The 22241-nt window shown below is 43.5% G+C and overlaps 1 protein-coding gene across 3 annotated transcripts in view; it reads right to left on the reverse strand.

Moving 5' to 3' along the window:
- Positions 1-9927: 9927 nt before the first annotated feature.
- LOC134227404 (protein mini spindles) overlaps positions 9928-22241 on the reverse strand; it is a 64813-nt gene continuing 52499 nt past the window's right edge. For 2 of the 3 annotated variants that reach the window (XM_062708839.1, XM_062708838.1), the window contains 8 exons: positions 14356-14679; positions 14084-14273; positions 13751-14007; positions 13583-13676; positions 13076-13516; positions 12877-13006; positions 12747-12820; positions 9928-12209 (listed from right to left, as the gene is read on the reverse strand). In XM_062708839.1, the coding sequence (XP_062564823.1) occupies positions 11934-12209; positions 12747-12820; positions 12877-13006; positions 13076-13516; positions 13583-13676; positions 13751-14007; positions 14084-14273; positions 14356-14679 (1786 nt within the window). In that variant the 3' untranslated portion in view covers positions 9928-11933. The remainder of the gene's footprint in view (positions 12210-12746; positions 12821-12876; positions 13007-13075; positions 13517-13582; positions 13677-13750; positions 14008-14083; positions 14274-14355; positions 14680-22241) is intronic. The other variant, XM_062708840.1, reaches the window with a different exon arrangement.

Here is a 22241-nt window from a genome sequence, read left to right on the forward strand (position 1 = left end):
GTGGGGGACAGTTGTATGAAAAAAAAAACTAACTTCATCCAATCAAGTGAGTTCAAGGTTTTTCTGAATCGTTTTAGGACCCCAATCAACTGTGCAAAATATGGGCTCGATGGGTTGCGTCCTCGCTTGCCGCATCGCGATTTAAATTTATATGAAGATTGGTATGGGAAAACGCATTTTTTACATTTTTGCTCTTAGCGGTTTCAATTTATCGTCAATAAAGTGACTCAATACGTTAGCATATAGTCTGTACTAAACGGCAAATGCTGGGTAAAACGTACCATTGGTACTTCGCGTACCTGAAGGAATAAAATAGACCATTTCGCGGTACTTAGCCTATCCCTACCTGTTCCAACTCCTATCCCTACCTCCTCGTGGCGCTGGCCGGTATACGAGCAACCTTAGGGATGATCGGGTAACCAACCCAGGTGGGAACTATGGTCGTATGCTGACAGGGAAGGGAGAGAGGATCCGGAGGTACAAATCTGATCGAACGTCTGCTCTCCATGTTAGGAGCGGCTCACAACAGCGCCTGTTCCCCATGTTAGGGGCGGCTGATCATCGTCCGAGTGCCAGTGAGGGACTCTAAACAAATCTTTCACATCATGCTGCATCGTGTCAGCATCGAGAAGACGGCCCCTTCAACGCGATGTAGGTAGCGCAACCCTGGTAAAGTAGCCTACCGAAGATTCTACAGTTACCAAGAAAGGCAAAAGTAGAGCAAACGGATTGTTTCAACGGCAACAGACCCGGCAACGACGATTGGAAAGTCGGATGTTGGAACGTGAGAACTTTTGAACACGGACGTGTTGGGCTCCTGGCTCGTGAGCTACAGAAAGTTGGCGTGAGTGTGGCAGCAATCCAGAAAATACGGTAGCCCAGAACTGGAGAACGTGAATTCCAGGCGGTGGATCCCATAGCGAACACTTCATTCAAGTACCACATCTACTATAGCGGCTGTGACAGAACGAGGAGTTGGCTTCATGGTGATCGGGAAGCAGATAAAGCGTGTTATCCGGTGGAAGCCGATAAGCGACCGCATTTGCGTGTTGAGAATGGAGGACAAATTCTTCAACTATAGCCTGATCAGCATCTATGCCCCAACGAATGATAAGCCTGATGACGTAAAGGATGAGTTCTATGAGAGCCTTAATAATGCCTACGGAGAGTGCCCAATACACGATATAAAGATTGTCGTCGGGGATGCAAATGCGCAGATCGGAAGAGAAAATTTATTTCGCCCTGTCATTGCACTATGGTCCAGGATACAGATTTACACGGAAAGATGCATTTTACAACTGTTGTTCTACATCAGCGGTTCTCAACCTGGGGTACATGTACCCCTGGGGGTACTTACGTTGGCTCCAGGTGGTACCTTGCACAAGAATTCGTAATGGCGGCGCAATTCTTATGAAAACTTATTAAAAAAGTTTTAGTAATTTGAGGAAGCTTCCAAGAGGCTCGAAATCCTCCTTCCAAGAGGCTCGGAAGCCTCCATCCAAGAGGCTCGAAAGCCTCCTTCCAAGAAGCTCGAAAGCCTGCTTCGAAGAGGCTAGTAGGCCCCCTCCAAGAGACTCGGATCCTCTTTTCAAGAGGCATGAAAACCTCCTTTCAAGATGCTTGGGAGCTTGCTCATAAGAGGCTCGAAGCTCCTCTCAAAAGGCTCGGTAGTCTCCTTCGAAGAAGTTCAGAAGTCTCCTTCCAAGAGTCTTGGAAGCCTTCTTTCAAGAGGCTCAGAAGCCTCCTTCTGTCGGCTCAGACCTTCCAAACGGTTCCAAAGCATCCTTTCAAGAGGCTCGGAAGCCTTTGCAAATCTTCAAAGTCTTGTAAAAAGCTTGATGTATGAACTTAATTTGAATTGAAAACTTTCACGGAATAACATTAAATAACGCTTATTTTCGCGAAAAAAATAGGGGGTACCTTAATTAATGCAAAAGTACTAAGGGGTACCTACCAAGAAAAAGGTTGAGAACCGCTGTTCTACATAATAATTATTGTTCGGAATAGTAAGGCCATCATTATGGTGCTACCAAAAAAAAGGGTGGCCCATCATATAAAAAAATAGAAAATATTGTTTTTATTTCCCGGAATACTGACATATTAGGGTAACCAACTTGATTTGGACCCCTACACATTTTGGACCCTCCTGGCGACAATTTTCTGATTTCTGAACTAAGAACAATGCCGCTGCTAATTCCCCCATTGGCTTCAGGAAATTACTATTGTACAGCATCTGTTTCACTGGTTTCCCATGCAAAAAAGCGATATTTAGATGAAATTTTGAGGAAATTAGATTGTTCAAGAAGGCGAGCGTTACAAAGCGTCACTAAAAATCTCAGTACATACACAATAAGTTTTTGTCGAAATTGTGAATTTAAAACGCGGGAATCTTCTCATTGATGCATGCCAATCGAAAGATAAGACTTGGCTTCGGCTCAATTGACCAGGGTAAATTAGAAATTCGACTTTGAAGAGACTAAATGGAGGGTGTCCAAAATGTGTACATTTGGGGGTCCAAAATATGTTGCACTGTCCAAAACGAAGAATATTTTCATTTCAGAAAATGGCAAATTTCAGTGATTTATCAATAACTGAAGCACATTTCGAATTTCTATTTCATAAATAAGACTTTCATCTTTGTAAAGGTGTCATTTCCGCCCATATCGAACCTGTATTTCAATAGATATAAGCATATATTGGGATGCACTTCCTCTAGGGGTCCAAAATAGGACAGTTACCCTATGTTCTACAAAGTTGTAGAGCAGCTTATCTAATCTAATCTAATCTAATCTCATACTTGCGTAGCCAATACTTGAAAGCATCCTGGAAAATGACGGTTTCTGAATTCCGTCATTTTTCTTTTCATATGGCCAGGCCAACTACGCACTATGTACCGCAGAGATGACTCCTAGATATTGAGTGACTTCAGGAATACCTAAAGTCACTCAATAGCTTGGAATCGAAGGGAAGGAATAAAGTGTGGACCTCTCGTACCAAACGCTTCTAAGAATATAGATACCTAATATATAATAAAAATCGTGTGCGTGTTTATGTATGTTTATGTATATGAGTGTGTTTGTGTGTGTTTTTTTTTTCTTCCTAAACAATGGAGGGGGAATCTGCTCAACAGACATCCTGGGTTGACCAGGAAGTGCGGGGTTAGGGATCACCGAAGGTGGCAGGACTACATCCCCAACCCGCTAAACCGTTTCCATTGCCGCCAAGCCCATAGTCCCTTCGGTACAACCAGAAAGTAATGCTTCAAAGGGGGGCCAGTGCACAACGCACCCTTGAGGTTAGCTGCGTGTCCTTGCAGCACCGAACATCGTAACTCGCTTTTTTAGAAGAACACCATGGTATCGTACCAGCGCGTTGCCGGCTTTCCAGGTGGCCTTACCATGCCCTATGTCCTCGGAAGGTGGGAAGGGTCGACTTCGCGCCTGCTTCCCTCTGCACGACTGGTATCAAAAATGATGATGCCGCGTGCACCCCAAATTGACCTTTCTGCGATAGTGCCTATTAGCCAGCACACAGAGGGACTTGCCGACGCGGTGCCTACGCCTGCCCCAGCCTTGACGAGGACCCCTTTCCGTCCTCGGGCTCGGAACCCGCCCGGTTGACCGACGCCGCGAAAGCGACGATACCATGTTGTTCTTCGCGCGGCCACTTGTTCGGTAAAAGGATCGAGTTCGACCACAGAGCATGACCACCGGTATGAAGCCGAACTCCGATCCCTTGGACCACCACTTATTTGCGCCTGAACTAGCCATCCTTGAGTCCACGCGCCACCTTCTATGTAGCTCCGAGACGATTTGGGCGATAGCCGATAAAACGGCATTCCAGCCAACTTCATCTTTACACATCCTCCGAACTAGGTTATCCGGGGTAGTATCCAGACCACATGTGGCAAGCATGTGGTCACGCATTGCACGAAAACGTGAGCACACGAACAACACGTGTTCCGCCGTTTCCTCTAAACCTGCGCACACCAAACACTCGGGCGAGGCCGAGCAAGCCAGCTGCGTTACCTGCACTTTGATTTTGCAGCACGCTTAAACGCCGGGCACATCGAACCCCCCATGGGGTGCTTGCTGTTCACAGCTTTGCTGGAACAAATCAAACAATGGGAAGGGTTGGTACTTAGCCTCGTCCGCCGTGATGACTAGGGCATCGCCCCTGGAGCGATTGGCGCCTACCCTAGACTTCTTGCTACCCTCATTCGCCTGGGCCTTCGTTACGGCCCTTGACGTCTTCGGTTTCCTCTTGTTCTTGATCAGGGTCCAGGAGGCGTCATCCCCCTCTATTTCCCTGGTCTGGTGCGGCTGAGAACTTTCAGCCTGCCGTAACCCCTTGCCACCGTCTTTCCTGAGTGGACGGACCATTCCAGGTCCTTCCTCCCCCGGTTTTGGAGGTACCTGGCCGGGGTTCAGCTTCCCAGTCCCACTACCCTTGTTCGGGGTAGTAACTCTCCGCGTTTTGGAGCGGCCCCCAGGGAGCTCATGCCCTGGAGACTGTCTCCCCCGTTTTTGTGTCTGCTCCGTTGGAGCAGTCACCCCCGACGTACCCGCAAATACTTGAGCCTCAGTCTGGGTAGACTTTGGCACCACCGTCTTCGCTGGCACGCCTTCGGTCGATTCGACCTTGCCCGATTCCGCGAATCCTTGGGCCTCAGTCTGAGTAGACCTCGACTCCACGGATTTCACGGGTTTAGAGTTGGCCGTCCCGACCGCCCTCTCCAGCTTGGCGTCCAACATCGACTTTCGAAGTTTCAGCAAGCTCCTCTTGAGGTCCTTACTGATATTATGCTTCGATGACGCAAAGTCGATGATGGCATCCAGCTGTTCCGTCGCCACCTCGAAGGCCGAAAGCCCATCGCGTTTGCTGTTCATCGCCGGCGTTTTTACTGTTTTTTTTTCGAGGTACACCCTAATCCAATTAGGTAAAATTGCTCAAAATCAGCCAACTTAAGAGGTACAGAAAAGGCTTTTGGGCAAAATTTATTGGAATAAGCTGCGCTACAACTTTGTAGAACATAACATGTCAGTATTCTGAGAAATAAAAAAACATATTTTCTATTTTTTTATATGATGGGCCACCCTATTTTTCGATAGCACCATAATGATGGCCTTACTATTTCTAACAATTTTGTAGAACTACATTTTTTCTCAAAAATATAGTTTTGGCGTACGAGGCGAACCGGTCCAAGGCCGAAAACCACATTAATAAAGATATTAATAATAGTGCTGATCGACGGACGACATTACTCGGATATTATAGATGTAAGGTCCTTCAGAGGTCCGAACATTCACTCTGATCACTACCTTGTAGATGCAAAAATTCGGGCGCGTCTTTCCAGCCTCCCGAACTCTCGAAACAACAGAACGATGCGTTTCAATATCCAAAGCTTGTCAGTTGAAGGAGTTGCTAAACAGTACCACCAGAAGCTGCAGAAGCTGGACGAGCGGATACGTGCAACGCTGGATGGCTCGAAATCAAGTATTCGGATTGCAGACGAAATGTCTACCTCGTTTGTGACCTTAGACGGATTGAAGCGGGTTGATGCATTTTCGGATTTATTGTTCAACATTGGCACGGCAAATGCTGGGTAAAGCGTACCATTGGTACTTCGCGTACCTGAAGGAATAAAATAGACCCCATCTCGCGGTCCTTAGCCTCTTACCCAGCAACTCCTATCCCTACCTCCCCGCGGTGCTGGCCGGGATACGAGCAACCTTAGGGAAGATCGGGTAACCAACCCCGGTGGGAACTATGGTCGTATGCTAACAGGGAAGAGGGGCTCTTCCCCTGGGGGAACAAATCTTACTGATCGTCTGTTCTCCATGTCAGGATCGACTCACATCAGCGTCTGTTCTCCATGTTAGGGTCGGCTGATCATCGTCCGAGTGCCAGCGAGGGACTCTAAGTGAAACTGTGCACCATGGTCCACCGGAAATAAGGAGGAATGGTCCTCCGGAAATTTAGGGGGTTTGGTGTCAGGCCCTGCAAGCCAGCCTTTAAAAAATCATAAGCAACGAACAAACAACAAGAGAGTACGGACCGGAACCATCGGCGAAGACCACTGCGACGAAAAGGGACTAGCGATTGGAAACTCGGTTCGTGGAACTGCAAATCTCTCAACTTCATCGGGAGCACACGCATACTCGCCGATGTGCTCAAGGACCGTGGATTCGGCATCGTAGCGCTGCAGGAGGTTTGTTGGAAGGGATCAATGGTGCGAACGTTTAGAGGTAATCATACCATCTATCAGAGCTGCGGCAACACACACGAGCTGGGAACAGCTTTCATAGTGATGGGCGATATGCAAAGGCGCGTGATCGGGTGGTGGCCGATCAATGAAAGAATGTGCAAGTTGAGGATCAAAGGCCGGTTCTTCAACTTCAGCATAATCAACGTCCATAGCCCACACTCCGGAAGCACTGATGATGATAAGGACGCATTCTACGCGCAGCTGGAACGTGAGTACGACAGCTGCCCTAGCCACGACGTCAAAATCATCATAGGAGATTTGAACGCTCAGGTTGGCCAAGAGGAGGAGTTTAGACCGACTATTGGAAAGTTCAGCGCTCACCGGCTGACGAACGAAAACGGCCTACGACTAATTGATTTCGCCGCCTCCAAGAATATGGCCATTCGCAGCACCTACTTCCAACACAGCCTCCCGTATCGGTACACCTGGCGATCGCCACTGCAGACAGAATCACAAATCGACCACGTTCTGATTGATGGACGGCACTTCTCCGACATTATCGACGTCAGGACATATCGTGGCGCTAACATCGACTCTGACCACTATCTGGTGATGGTTAAACTGCGCCCAAAACTATCCGTCATCAACAATGTTCGGTACCGACGACCGCCGCGGTACGACCTAGAGCGACTGAAGCAACCTGATGTCGCCACTGCATACGCGCAGCATCTCGAGGCAGCGTTGCCGGAAGAGGGTGAGCTCGATGGGGCCCCTCTTGAGGACTGCTGGAATACAGTCAAAGCAGCCATTAACGACGCAGCGGAGAACAGCGTCGGGTATATGGGTCGAAGTCGACGGAACGATTGGTTTGACGAAGAGTGCAGACAGATTCTGGAGGAGAAGACCGCAGCGCGGGCGGTCGCGCTGCAGCAAGGTACCCGGCAGAACGTGGAACGTTATAGACGGAAGCGGAGACAACAGACCCGCCTTTTTCAGGAGAAGAAACGCCGCCTGGAAGAAGCGGAGTGCGAGGAGATGGAACAGCTGTGCCGTTCTCAAGATACACGCAAGTTCTATCAGAAGCTCAACGCATCCCGCAAAGGCTTCGTGCCGCGAGCCGAAATGTGCCGGGATAAGGATGGGAGCATCTTGACGGACGAACGTGTGGTGATCGAAAGGTGGAAGCAGCACTACGAGGAACATCTGAATGGCGCTGAGAGTACAGGCAATGAAAGTCAAGGCAGCGGAGGAGATGACTACGTCAGTTCAGCGGACGATGGAAGCCAACCAGCCCCCACCTTGAGCGAAGTTAAGGATGCCATTCAACAGCTAAAGACCAATAAAGCAGCTGGTAAGGATGGTATCGGCGCTGAGCTCATCAAGATGGGCCCGGAAAAGCTGGCCACTTGCCTGCACAAACTGATAGTCAGAATCTGGGAAAACGAACAGCTACCGGAGGAGTGGAAGGTAGGGGTTATATGCCCCATCTACAAGAAAGGCGACAAACTGGAGTGTGAGAACTTTCGAGCGATCACCATCCTTAATGCCGCCTACAAAGTGATATCCCAGATCATCTTCCGTCGTCTGTCACCATTAGTGAACGAGTTCGTGGGAAGTTATCAAGCCGGCTTCGTTGACGGCCGCTCGACAACGGACCAGATCTTTACTGTACGGCAAATCCTTCAAAATGCCGTGAATACCAGGTCCCAACGCACCATCTGTTCGTTGATTTCAAGGCGGCATACGACAGTATAGACCGCGTAGAGCTATGGAAAATTATGGACGAGAACAGCTTCCCTGGAAAGCTTACCAGACTGATCAAAGCAACGGTGGATGGTGTGCAAAACTGTGTGAAGATCTCAGGCGAACACTCCAGTTCGTTCGAATCGCACCGGGGACTAAGACAAGGTGATGGACTTTCGTGCCTGTTGTTCAACATTGCGCTAGAAGGTGTCATGCGGAGAGCCGGGTGTAACAACCGGGGTACGATTTTCAACAGATCCAGTCAATTTATTTGCTTCGCGGATGACATGGACATTGTCGGCCGAACATTTGCAAAGGTAGCAGAACTGTACACCCGCCTGAAACGTGAAGCAACAAAAGTTGGACTGGTGGTGAATGCGTCAAAGACAAAGTACATGCTTGTGGGTGGAACCGAGCGCGACAGGGTCCGCCTGGGAAGCAGTGTTACGATAGACGGGGATACCTTCGAGGTGGTCGAGGAATTCGTCTACCTCGGATCCTTGCTAACGGCTGACAACAACGTTAGTCGTGAAATACGAAGGCGCATCATCTGTGGAAGTCGGGCCTACTACGGGCTCCAGAAGAAACTGCGGTCGAAAAAGATTCGCCACCGCACCAAATGTGTCATGTACAAGACGTTAATAAGACCGGTAGTCCTCTACGGACATGAAACATGGACAATGCTCGAGGAGGACTTGCAAGCACTCAGAGTATTCGAGAGACGGGTGCTTAGGACCATCTTTGGCGGTGTACAAGAAGACGGTGTGTGGCGGCGAAGAATGAACCATGAGCTCGCCCAGCTCTACGGCGAACCCAGTATCCAGAAGGTAGCTAAAGCCGGTAGGGTACGATGGGCAGGGCATGTTGCAAGAATGCCGGACAGCAACCCTGCAAAGATGGTGTTCGCTTCCGATCCGGCAGGTACGAGACGACGTGGAGCGCAGCGAGCGAGATGGGCAGACCAGGTGCAGAACGACTTGGCGAGCGTGGGGCGTATTCGAGGATGGAGAGATGCGGCCTCGAACCGTGTATTGTGGCGTCAAATTGTTGATTCAGTGTTATCTGTATAGATGTAGACTAAATAAATGAAAATGAAATGTTCAACATTGCAATCTTAATAGCGTAAGAGATCTGTCGTGCATAGGAACGGCACATCATCACACGGTTGCATATGCTAAGGCTTTTGTCCCACTGAAGAGGGAGACGACGAGGATAGGCTTAACCATTAACTCTACCAAGAGAAAGTACAAGGTGGCAGGTAGAGATAGGGGAAGACCTAGTGGTGTTGTTGGTAAAGTAGTGCATGATGGGGATGTGTTTGAAGTTGTTGAAGAATTTGTTTACCTTGGAACGCTTGTAGCTTCCCGTGAAGTGAAAAGACGTATAGCTGCTGCGAATAGGCCCTTCTACGGATTACGTAGCCAGCTTAGATCCCGCAACATGTAGACGGAAACGAAATTTGCTATATATAAAACTTTGATTCTACCAGTGGCCCTTTATGGACACGAAACAAGGACGTCAAAAGAGGCGGACCGGAGAGCTTTCAGGTTTTTTGAGCGAAAAGTGCTGCGTACAATACTCGGAGAGAAACTAGATAATGGTTGGTGGCGCAGACGCATGAATCATGAGCTGTATCAAGTATACAAAGAAGAAAATATTGAGAATCATATAAAATTACAGCAGACTTCAGTAGGTTGGTCACTTAGACTTGGTGCGAATATCGGATAAAAGAATAGCCAAAACAATATTCAACAGAGAACCGGGTAGAGGCCGGCGACTTCGTGGAAGGCCACGAACGCACTGGCTGCACGCGGTGGAATCGGACCTAGGGAGCATAAATGTTCGGGAGAAACCGGAGGAATATCGCCCAAGACCGACAATTATGGAGCTCAACAATACGCCATAGGTGTATCGACGCTGTAGCCAACCAGGTAGGTAAAGATAATAAAGTGATAATAACAAATTAAAGGCAAGTATTATTAGGTAGTATTTTTTATTATTTGCTTTCATTACTAAATATGCTTACATATTCAACATGAATGTTTTGCGGTAATAAATATATATTTGAATCTGTAATCATTTTTTTTGTCTCTATGCTGCTGAAATTTAAAGTGACCAAATTGTTGTAAGAACTAGATTACAATGGGCTATCCTTCTGCGTACTCTACTTGATGTTTTCTATAATTGAATGTCATGTAATCAATACATGCAAACAGAGAGGACACGTTCGCTTTGAATTCAAGTATTTTTTAATTATTTTCTTTGCGATTTTTTTTATTAATAGTAATACATGTAGTGACCGTCTCCAGTTTGCCTTCATTGTAGATATACTTGTCGTATTGGATGGACAGATAAAAAACAGTAGAACATGAGTGTTTGCACTAAAATTAGCAACAAGTGATGTTAACCGATAGCACTCGAATGACTTTTTAGCAACTTTTTTTTTCGGAAAACGAATTCTAACAAGTAATAGTTCAACAAAAACCAATATAGTAGACATATGGAGCGGCCTGTCCATGATAAACGGGGAGTGGTGGTTCATTAGAGATTCAAATAATACTAACAAGTCTGCTTACGGTCCTATAAGCATGTCACAAATTATATAATAAAAGTAACATTATTCGAAATGGTATGCTTTTGTTTCAGTCTGAATATGATTTAATTTGAACAATAACTGCTGTTTCAATAGCAGCTTTTGCGTGATTTAATCCGAGAACCAAGAACATTTTAATCACATTCTTAAGTGTCAGTTCAACCAATTTCATGGAACTAATTCATGCGCAACCTCAATGATTTCTTATAATGTCACATTAGTCCAAATATTCTTTGATTGTGCAACTTAATGTGCGATTATAGGCATCATTTTTGTTGTAGTTCAAGCGAGTTTATTAATGTTTGGTTATGTTTGCATAAACCGTTACTACAAGTGCGGAAAGTATTTGCAATCGTAGAACACATAACGGAAACGCATTTAATCAGAAGATTTACTTGAGCAGAATGATCAAGTGCCCGTCGCTGGCTCTTTTTACTCAGTCGCTTTTTAAAGTTATGTAATTCAGTTGAAATGCGATTGAATAATAAACGGCACAGATGAGAATATAGGGTAACTGCCCAAATAGATCTTCTCCCGAAACGAGTCCAACACTCGAATTCAACATGCATCGTCTGTTCAACCCCACAATAATTATCGAGAAGTACTATACGGATTGAAATGGTGAGTTTCAATTCTTCCTGGTATATCAAATTAATGCATATGATCTTTACCAAAAGTTGGCCACTGCAGATAACAACCATATCTAATAGAGTTCGCCTTTGCTTGAGTACAAAACATGAATTATAATGAAAGTAAATTACAAAATTGAACTGTGAAATTGCAATTCATTTGAGTCTATAAACGAAAAAAAAGTGTAGAAGAAAGGGGAAGGAAAAATCAAAGCTTAGTAAAATATCAAACAACTACCTGATACCTAAATATAGAATCGGAATGAGGTAGTCTCTACAATGGTTGGATGCTATTCAGGTAAAATGGTTTCCGAAATATGTTCGACTGACTGTAATAATTGCTGTGTTATAGTATTGTTACTTTCAATAGCTTCAGGCGGAAACAAGGAGATATGATTAACAAAATACACAATGAAAACATTTGAAGTAGCGTACTAGGTACTACAATTTTATGAGTTTTGCTCATGTGTCATAAGGCCTTTTGGAAAACATTGTTATGTCTAATATTGACAAACGAAACATTTAGTCTGAAAACATAAACCAAAAACCTTCAAATGTTCCATACGGGTGTTTAATGAATATAATTAGCTAAAACTGCTTCAATAAAAACTGAGATTTTAAAGAGTTTGATTAAACATCGACCTCATTTTTCCTGTACTACGTAGAATGCGCCATTACGCATTGTTCTCTTTGACCCTCTGTTTTCAGTTATTGTTCTCAAACTAAACACTGAGCTCAACTCAGTTTCTTATAAGCTTGTTCACTTTTGTTGCTTAATTTGCTCTAGTTTTTGCGCAAGCAATTCACGTCGGTGTAATGGAATACTACTAACAATACTTGCGTTGCTATTTCCACCGATACCTCCTCCAGGTGTAGGGCTCAAGCCGGACCCTAGACCTCCGCCCGCTTCCTTCCGCAGTATGTTGACTTTCGGCTGCATTTGATTCAGGTTCAGGTTTTCGTCCGTGATCTTGTTATCTGTGTACTGGCCGTGACCTGTATTAGACTGGTGATTAGCTGATTGGCCGGTTTTTGTCTAAAAAGAAACATTCATTTAAAGTAGGCAAACATAATTTCAAGTTCATTTGTTTCGCTTCGAAATAAATTGAGGATGCCATTCTTCAATATGTTGGATACTTAAGCACCATATTTCCACACTTTCTGCCCGCCTGTCTCACTTTAGGGTCACTTTGTACTTAGAGCGATTCAGAGCACATTGACAGAGCTTTCTATTGGATTTCTGTAGCTTTTTATAGCGCTTTACCACTCTCAATTGGATCATCCCCTGGACATAGTCACTACTTTTAATATTTCTTCTGTGTAGACTAAGGTAATTATAAATAAAACAATTGCTTGCATTGAATATGACAACAAGGTAATAAAAACTTCAGTAACAATGGGATGACACCAATATTATACTACGTCGCTTTAAAAGCTGCGAAAATATATGTTTCGTGATTTTTCAAATAATAATAAACAAACTTAATGATGTTGAATTTTTAAAATTTAATGATCATCGTTTTGATCTTACAATGGCACCGTACATTCTTCCCGGAAGAGACGTAACACTTACCATGAGCGAATTCAAACGTTCCATCCAATAGTCAGGGTTCGTGGTCGACTGTGGCATGCAATTCGCCGCCATGACTACAAAAAAAAGTAACTATGGAGTCATTTGGAATGGTAATAAAAGAGATACATACTTTTCTTATCACTATCCTTTGAGTTGAGTTTTTTTGCATCCAGTTCTGCTAAACCGTCAATTATATACCTTTGGAAGCTGACACTGGCACCTTTCAGGAACGGGAGGATATCTACATCAGAATTTTTCGACTGTTTGAAAAATAAAAAAGGAAGATGCTGATTACTCTCGAGAGCTTTCATTTACACAAAATTTGCTACCTTGAACTCATATAGTTTCGCAAGCCCTTCCTGACTAGTGTCCGTATTCGAGATTAGTTTGAAGATGTTGGAAACTTCTTCGTGTGTTTCGTGCACAGGCCGGCTGCTGCTTCGGTGTTGAGTATTGTTATTTTCGCTATTCGAATTGGCTACTGCTGAAGCGTTCTGGTTGGCTGCACTGGAGGCGGATTCCTTGTTGAGATTTTTCAATATTCGCAGGATATAAGTATTCAGTTCTGAGTGGCTAGGAATTCGACTCAAGTGCTGCAGGATGGCATTGCCTTTGATTTTCGTCATGTTATGGATAATTGTTTTCACCGTCCGCAGGGGTGTGTCAGAGGGCCTCTGCTGCCACCATGAGCTCGGTAGCGCCAGCATAAATTCGTGCACCTCAAGTAAAACGGAATCGTAGTCCAAGTCCTGAAGCCGATCGGGTATAACCTGTAAAATGAAGATAAGCATTGAAGGCGTATGCTAGATAAAAATGACTCTGCTATCGAGATGTACCTTCACATTCCGCCAAATACACTTCATTAGTAGATCCGTAAACTTAGGTAGGCAACTCGTTTGACAAGATTCTTTTAGTAGTCGTATCAGAGCACTGAAACAAAAGATGAATGTTATTACTAAGATTTATCCGAACCATAAGCATCGAATTGTTCCAAATACACATACCAGTTTAAATGTGTAAAATTAGTCCGATCCAAAATCTTGAGGCATATTCCGTTGACAACCTTTGTGAACTGAGCATCGTCTGCACTGCCGCCAAGCTTGTTGTCCGCCATTAATCCAAGCAACACAGCGATAATACTTTTGATGGTATTCACCGATAGATTCTTACCCAACGTTTTCGATGCAAAGAATGAGTAAATACTATGCAGCAACGGCTGATACATGGCCAATGATTCGGCTAGAGGCTTTTGTTGAAGGTACTAAAATGAAGTGTGGAAAACAAATGATCATGTGGAAAGATAAAACCACGTATTGACGTATCAGTCGGTAAGGTACCTTGAATTGTTGCAGTATACTTTGGATGTATATTTCTTCATAGTCTCTCAGAACGGCCTGTTTTTCCTGTGATTCGAGAATATCCGACAACTCGTTGATAGCAGCATGAGCTGTATAGGCATCCGCACTTCCGATTCCGCGAATAATACGTAGGAGGTTTGGATCCAGTTTAGGCAACACATCCGCCAAGCTAGACCGTACAAGAAAGAATCACGACAATAATTAGAACCTTCAACCAAGCTGTACATTGGATTCGCTATGATTTGACGTACTTTGCAGTTGGTTTTGGCTTGTTCGTTCCGCTATAGGCTGGAGAGCGAAGATGCGACAGCGGACTCATAGCATAATCCCGGGAGGGGGCACTTATCGGCCGTTGAAGGGTGCGCGCCAGCAGTTGCTGGAACTTTTCGTCTGGATATGCAATGCCCCGCACAGGAATCACCTTGATCGGCTCGTAGATGAAAGAAATGTCGATCGGAGGCAATTCGGTCTTCCGATGGTGATCGGCCTTAACCCAGTTGCTCTCAATGTCGGCAATGACATTTTCATCCAACTTAAATGGGCCACTAACTTTGGGCAGATTTACTTCCGGTGGTCTGAATGCACGTACAGATCGATCAAGAGATTAGGAAAAATCGTCCATAAAAGAGGAAGCGCGCAGCGAGAAAGAAAAAAGGAAATCAAATTACCCAATATTGTCGAAAGTATTTAAAAAATTATCGATTACAGAAGATGGACTGGACATTAGCGAGTTAGCGTTATTAATAAATATGCGCGAAACAAGGTGGGGTTAGGGATAAGAATTAAACAATGTAAACATGAAATTAGGTGCTAAATTTTTCGTTACTCCCGGTCAAAACACAAGCTTACACAATCCGAACGAACAAAAAGCCTTAACCAACTGCAAGTACCAATACAGCTTTTAACAAATGGAAATTAAATAATTAAAACATTTGGATAAAATGAAATGGGATGTTTATTAAAACAAATTAACAGTGCAAGGGATGATATTTGGTGCTGTTTATGAATAAATATTTGCAATATTGTATTTGAAGTATGTTTCTATATTATTTTACATTAGTACTGTTATCAAGTGTCATATTCTCAATGGCATCTTTAAGAATAACTCACTACCGATATGAATAGTCCATTATCTAGGGTAGAACGGGCCAGTAATCACTTCTTTCCATGTTGCAACACTTTAATTTCCTATTCAGATACAAGCTATATGACATGATAAAGAATGTCTTGATGTCAAAGTTCACTCGTCTTTTTTTTTTTCATTTCATATGATATCACATAAAAAACACCGTAATCCGAATAGGCTATACCATCTAGGGTAGAAGATGGAGCGAACAAAAAGTGAAGCGCTCATGACGACGGGACAAGTGAGCGTGAATGGCCTCTTGTCGACGAATCAGAGAAAGTCGCGACTCCGTTAATGACTAACCCAAATGATTAGCTTAAACGCTGATTCGAGCACTTTGAACAACTTTTTCAAATATCTGCACGTGTAACACGCGTCAATACCGACACTCAGTGTTGTCCTACACTCAGGGCCAAAAATTCTGCTCTTTGATTTTACTCCATCTTTACGATTTTATAGTCTTAACTAGGGATCCTATATTAAGAGATGTGCGAATGCTTTCGCATACGATTTAGCAACGCTGTTACTTTCGTAAACGAACGCTGCCAGCACTTGCCGCGGCACAAAATGTTGGAGCTCGAACATGACTTTGCGTATGATGGCACCTTTGGATTTTGTTATCTAACGTCCAACAATGCATTATCACTAAAATAAAAGTGCAATACAAATGAACATAATACTATTCATAGACTAGACTTCTTCTACTTGCCATTGTAAAACAAATTGTTTATTCGACAAAACTTTTCGTACAATATTTTTCATTACAATCGCATTACCTCTCTATCCGAAACGATAACAATGTTCATTTGGCTCAGATTCTGACATCTCTCAATGCTCGATTGGCTCAAGATGGCCGCTCTCGCATATCTCTGAATGTAGGATCCCTAGTCTTAACTAAGTAAGTATAACTAATAGAGGGATATTTCATTTTTCTAAATGTCATGTCAAACTGTCAGTGTATTTTCTGGAGTGTATTTTCAGCGCGCGCGCTCCTGTGGCTCTGGCGTGCATTTTTTTGACAGTTTGACATGACATTTAGAAAATTCAAATATCCCTCTATTAGTTGAACTTAATTAGTTAAGACTATAAAATCGTGAAGATGGAGTAATGTCAAAGAGCATAATTTTTGGCCCTGAGTGTAGGACAACACTGCCGACACTCAATAACTGCTAAAGATCCACACGGCCATCCACAGCATGAAGTCGAACAAATCCTCAGTGATCGATCGCATATCAGAAGAGTTGCTTAAAGCTGACGCTATGACATCCGCTCAACTGTTGTTGCATCGTTTATTTCGTAATATCTGGGACACCGCAATTTACGGGTCAACTGGATGCAGGGCATCTTACACTGCTAAAAAAGTTTACACACAAAAGACTTTGAAGTATGCTCTTTTGACTATAAAGTATTTAATTATGACTTCAAAGTACGCTCTTTCGTGGGAGAATGGGACTACACACAAAAAGGAATAAATATTATGCATAATTATGACTATCTTATATTCACAAATGAATAACATTTATGAATAAAAACAGGAAAGTGTGTAAAACTTATTCTTTTATGCGTCAAATTTTACTCCTTTTGTGGGTAGTCCCATTCTCCCGGAAAAGAGTGTATTTCTGCCCAAAAGAGCATACTTTCAGCTGTGCGTGTAGTAAATGTGTTCAAACAGGATGATCGAACTGTACACTGAAATCGGTATCAACTGTACACGGGGGATACGTGATGCGTAAGTCAAAACAACGTAAAAAACTTCGTAAATCCTAAAATCCGCGTTAAAACGACTTCATCAATTTTCCGCAGTTTCCACATGTAGGTACCCAGATCTTTTTGGAAAACCGCATAAAAAATTACGTAGATCCCAAAATCCGCGTGAAAAAAAAACGCGTAAATCCCAAAAACCGCATTAAAATAGTAGAATATAAAAAACGACCCCAGTGTATATGATAACTGACCAGGAATTATGTTGCTGTGTACTGTTCGTAAAGTTATCCTGACCCGGATTCAGGACAAAATCGATGCGGCCAGGGCCGGATTTATGGAGGGGCCGGGGGGCCGTAGCACCACAAATCTTATGTACCAAAACCAACCTTTTTTGTACATTTTGAGGCCCCCGGGGCCCCCTTCCGGCTAAATCCGGTCCTGGATGCGGCCATCGTGCCGAAAGATTTTGCGTTGACCATATTGTCACGCTCCTTATCATTCTGTAGCAGGTCAACGATTTCCAAAAGTCTCTTTATTTGGTTTTCATAGACTATTAAAAAAGCTTTTGAAGGTCCCAATCACACGAATAAGTAGAGCGGCCCGGGAAAATCGAAAATCGTATCAGAAGTTCAACGCGTCCCGCAAAAGATTCGTGCCGCGAGCCGACATGTGCAGGAATAAGGATGGGAGCATCTTGACGGACGAACGTTTGGTGATCGAAAGGTAGAAGCAGCACTACGAGGAACATTTAAATGGCGCTGTAAGTACAGGCAGCAAAAGTCAAGGCAGCGGAGGAGATGACTACATCAGTTTAGCGGACGATAGAAATCAACCAGCACCAACTTAGGAAGTTAAGGATATCATCCAACAGCTAAAAGGCCAATAAAGCAGCTGGCAAGGAAGAGCTGGCCACTTGCTTGCCACCTGATGGTCAGAATCTAGGAAACTGAACAACTACCGGCGGAGTGGAAGGAAGAGGCCATATACCCCATCTACACGATAGGCTACAAGCTGGAGTGTGAGAACTTTCGAGCGATCACCATCCTTAACACTAGGATTCATTCGTTCAGAAAATCGTTGTAACTAAATTTTCAAATGGCTATATCTCAGTGGTTTTTCAACCGATTTTCTCAGTTTTTTCACCAACCTCTTAGCCATCTCTTCTAGTTTCTGGACATTCCAAAATATTGTATCTAGGGGTGTTCAATTTTTCACTAGAGCTGTGGGAGTAAAGCAACGGATTTAGAAAAATGCGATTTTGGAGATATACTTATATTTTATTACCAAAAATGATATCTATTCATATAGTGATGATGGAAATGATAAAATAACAAATAAAATACATCACCTGGAACATAAGAACACATTTTGAACATCCCTACTATGCATACGATGATAATTCGGTACCTTTAGGAACCACTTTATACTACAGAATGTATGAAGCTTCAGAAAATGTTTTCAAGCATGTTGTCTACTGTGAACTTGTTAAAATAAATGTAAACTATATACGAAACATGTGTGATAATAAATTATGATGTTCTAGGATCTCCAAACTATACTGGAATTTGAATCAAATGGTCTACCGAATCAACCAAGGCTTCCATAATGCCCCTAGCCGCAGCATCAACCCAATTATGTCCTCCGAGTATTTGTCTTTCACTTGCGTCTCAAATCCAAACATATGAGATGTTGTAAGATCTCCAAATTGTCCTGGAGTTTGAATCAAATGGTCTACCGAATCAACCAAGGCTTCCATGATGTCCCATACCGCGGTATCAACTCAATTATGTCCTCCGAGTATTTATCTTTCACTTGCGTCTCAAATCCAGGCATTTAAGATGTTGTAAGATCTCCAAATTGTCCTGAAGTTTGAGTAAAATGGTCTATCGAATCAACGAAGGCATCCATGATGTCCTCAGCCGCGGTGTCAACCCAATCATGTCCTCCGAGTATTTATTTTTCACTTTCGTCTCAAATCCAGGCATTTGAGTTGTTGTAAGATCTCCAAATTGTCCTGGAGTTTGAGTAAAATGGTCTATCGAATCAACTAAGGCTTCCATGATGTCCTCTGCCGTAGTATAAACCCTACTATGTCCTCCGAGTATTTGTATTTCACTTGCGTCTCAAATCCAAACATATGAGATGTTGTAAGATCTCCAAATTGTCCTGGAGTTTGAATCAAATGGTCTACCGAATCAATCAAGGCTTCCATGATGTCCAATACTGCGGTATCAACCCAATTATGTCCTCCGAGTATTTATCTTTCACTTGCGTATCAAATCCAGGCATTTGAGATGTTGTAAGATCTCCAAATTGTCCTGAAGTTTGAGTAAAATGGTCTATCGAATCAACGAAGGCATCCATGATGTCCCTAGCCACGGTGTCAACCCAATTATGTTCTCCGAGTATTTATCTTTCACTTGCGTCTCAAATCCAGGCATTTGAGTTGTTGTTAGATCTCCAATTTGCCCTGGAGTTTGAGCAAAATAGTCTATCGAATCAACCAAGGCTTCCATGATGTCCTCTGCCGCGGTATCAACCCAATTATGTACTCCGGGTATTTGTCTTTTACTTGCGCCTTAAATCTAGGCATATGAGATATTGTAAAATCTCAAAATTGTCTTGAAGTTTGAATCAAATGGTCTAACGAATCCACCAAGGCTTCCATGAAGTCCCCAGCTGCGGCATCAACCAAATTATGTCCTCTGAATATTTGTCTTTCACTTGCGTCGCAGTTTCAGGCAATTGAAATGTGGTAAGATCTCCAAATTGTCCATGAGTTTGAATCAAATGGTCTATCAAATCGACCAAAGCTTTCATGATGTCCCCAGCCGCGCTATCAACCCAATTATGACCTCCGAGTATTTGTCTTTTACTTGCATTACAAATCCAGGCATATGAGATGTTGTACTTTACTTATGATGTTTATTGTTTATTATTATTATAATAATCATCCGACAGTGTATGTTTGTCTTAATGAATCTTTACTCTAAAAACCTAAATTTTAAGAACATCACTTTGTCAGCCGAAGTCTAATTTCGGGCACGTCTCGTTAAATCCGATCATCATTGATCAAATTGGTACAATCAGGCCCTAGTAATGGTGTCCTCAAGGTAAACGTAAAATGACACTAGAATGGAACGTATAGGCAAGCATATTGATGTCCATTATCGCCAAAAAATAGGGGGAGGGGGTGGTTACCCGATACACCAACAAGAACTTTGGTAAGTCTGCAAGTTTTACTCCCGGAATTCATCAATGATCATCCGCAGGCTGAACATCTGATCTGTCGTTAATCGACCCTCACGAAAACCTGCCTGATATTCGCTGACGAAGGACTCTTCTGGCGGTGTCAGTCTGTTAAACAGAATACGCGAAAGATTTTTTTTTTATTCCTTTATTTATTTGATAGTCACTCTGTGTTACTTAACCGCTACTGTGCCGAGATCTACTGTGGTATTCTGCAGCCTGAATCCACACAGAATCTATTTTTAGATTTTTCCATTATTCATTGTTGTTGTCGTTGCTGGTCCATCTCGTCGTAAGTCCATTGTGTTCGTTTTGTCCATGTCGTGTATCCAATGATCGTTGCATTGTCCGGTTGCCATTTATCCGGGTAACATTGGAGGAATGCCTCCGAGAAGAGCAAGTTGTCAGTCGTCATCAGGCAGCCGTGACGGTGAGACGTGCACACGCCACCGCATAGGCTGCGCATCCGGCAACTGACGAGGGTTTTGGTAGAGGGGCTGGGAATCGAACCCATAACCATTCGATTGAAAGGCGAACGTGTAGCCAACTACGCTACGGGACCCCCCTTACGCGAAAGAATTGTGTACGTCGAGTTCAAAAGGGTGATCCCTCTGTAATTGGCACACTCTAGTCGATGGTCATTGCTTTCAAAAGTTATGAAGAGAATGGTGAAACAATCCAAAAAGGTTGGTGTCTTGGTTAAACGGAATAAAGGAGAGATCACCTACTACCTGGTTTTTTCAGTTTTTTCTCTTTAAATCGAGAAAATGAGGGAATCGAAAACATTTTAGAGAGACATCGTAAAGCGTGTTGTTTTGGGAGGAGTACGTTAAGTACTACGTAGGACCAGTAACGGCAGCAGAAATCTCACACTCCGGTACACTGTCATCCCTAGCTGAATGATTTGGGTAATCACTTGTCATAAGACAATTTGTAATTGTAACTTAACAGATACGTGAGGCCTTCTTTAGTGTCTCGTACTTGACTCGACTAAAGGTGTGCATGAACTCGAAAGACATGATTAGATACATACCTTCGCTGGAGACATAGTTCCAGGCAAGGTTGATTTAGTTGACAGACTACTTGATCTACATCCAGGGTGATTTGGAGGACTAATAACATCGGATTTTTATATACCAAACATGTGCATGGACTCGGAAGATTGGATAAAAACATCTGCTGGAGACATATTTCAAGGTCCACTAAATTGCGTTGATATCGTGGCTGAAGACATCAGCGCAGCCTTGATTGATTCGGTAGGCCTTTTGATTCAAACTCTAGGACAATTTGGAGATTTTACAACATCTCATATGCCTGGATTTGTGACGCACGAGGGGGACGTAATTGAGTTGATACCGTGGCTAGGGACTTCATGGAAGCCTTGGTTGATTCGGTAGACCATTTGATTCAAACTCCAGAATAATTTGGAGATCTTCCAACATATGATATGTCTGGATTTGTGACGCAAATGAAAGACAAATACTCGGAGGAAATAATTGTGTTGAAACTGCGGCTGGGGATATTATGGAAGCATTCGTTGATTCGGTAGGCCATTTGTTTCAAACTCCAGGACAATTTGGATATCTTTCAACATCTCATATGCCTGGATATATGACGTAAGTGAAACTTGAAGACTCGGAGAACATTATTGGGTTGATACCGCTGCTGGAAACAGCATGGAAGCCTTGGTTGATTTGCTAGACTATTTGATACAAACTCCAGGATATTTAGGAGATATTACAACATCTCATTTGCCTGGATTTGAGACGCAAGTGAAAGACAAGCTAGAGACTTTATGGAAGCCTTGGTTGATTTGATAGACCATTTCACTCAAACTCCAGCATAATTTGGAGATCTTACAACATCTCAAATGCCTTGATTTGAGGCGCAAATGAAATGCAAATACTCGGAGGACATAAAAGAGTTGATATCGCGGCTGAGGACATCATGGAAGCCTTGGTTGATTCAATAGACCATTTTGCTCATACTCTAGGATCATTTGGAGATCTTGCAACATCTCCTATGCCTGGATTCGAGACGCAGGTGGAAGACAATTAT

This window comes from Armigeres subalbatus, chromosome 3, assembly GCF_024139115.2.
Source record: "Armigeres subalbatus isolate Guangzhou_Male chromosome 3, GZ_Asu_2, whole genome shotgun sequence".
Lineage (NCBI taxonomy): Eukaryota > Metazoa > Arthropoda > Insecta > Diptera > Culicidae > Armigeres > Armigeres subalbatus.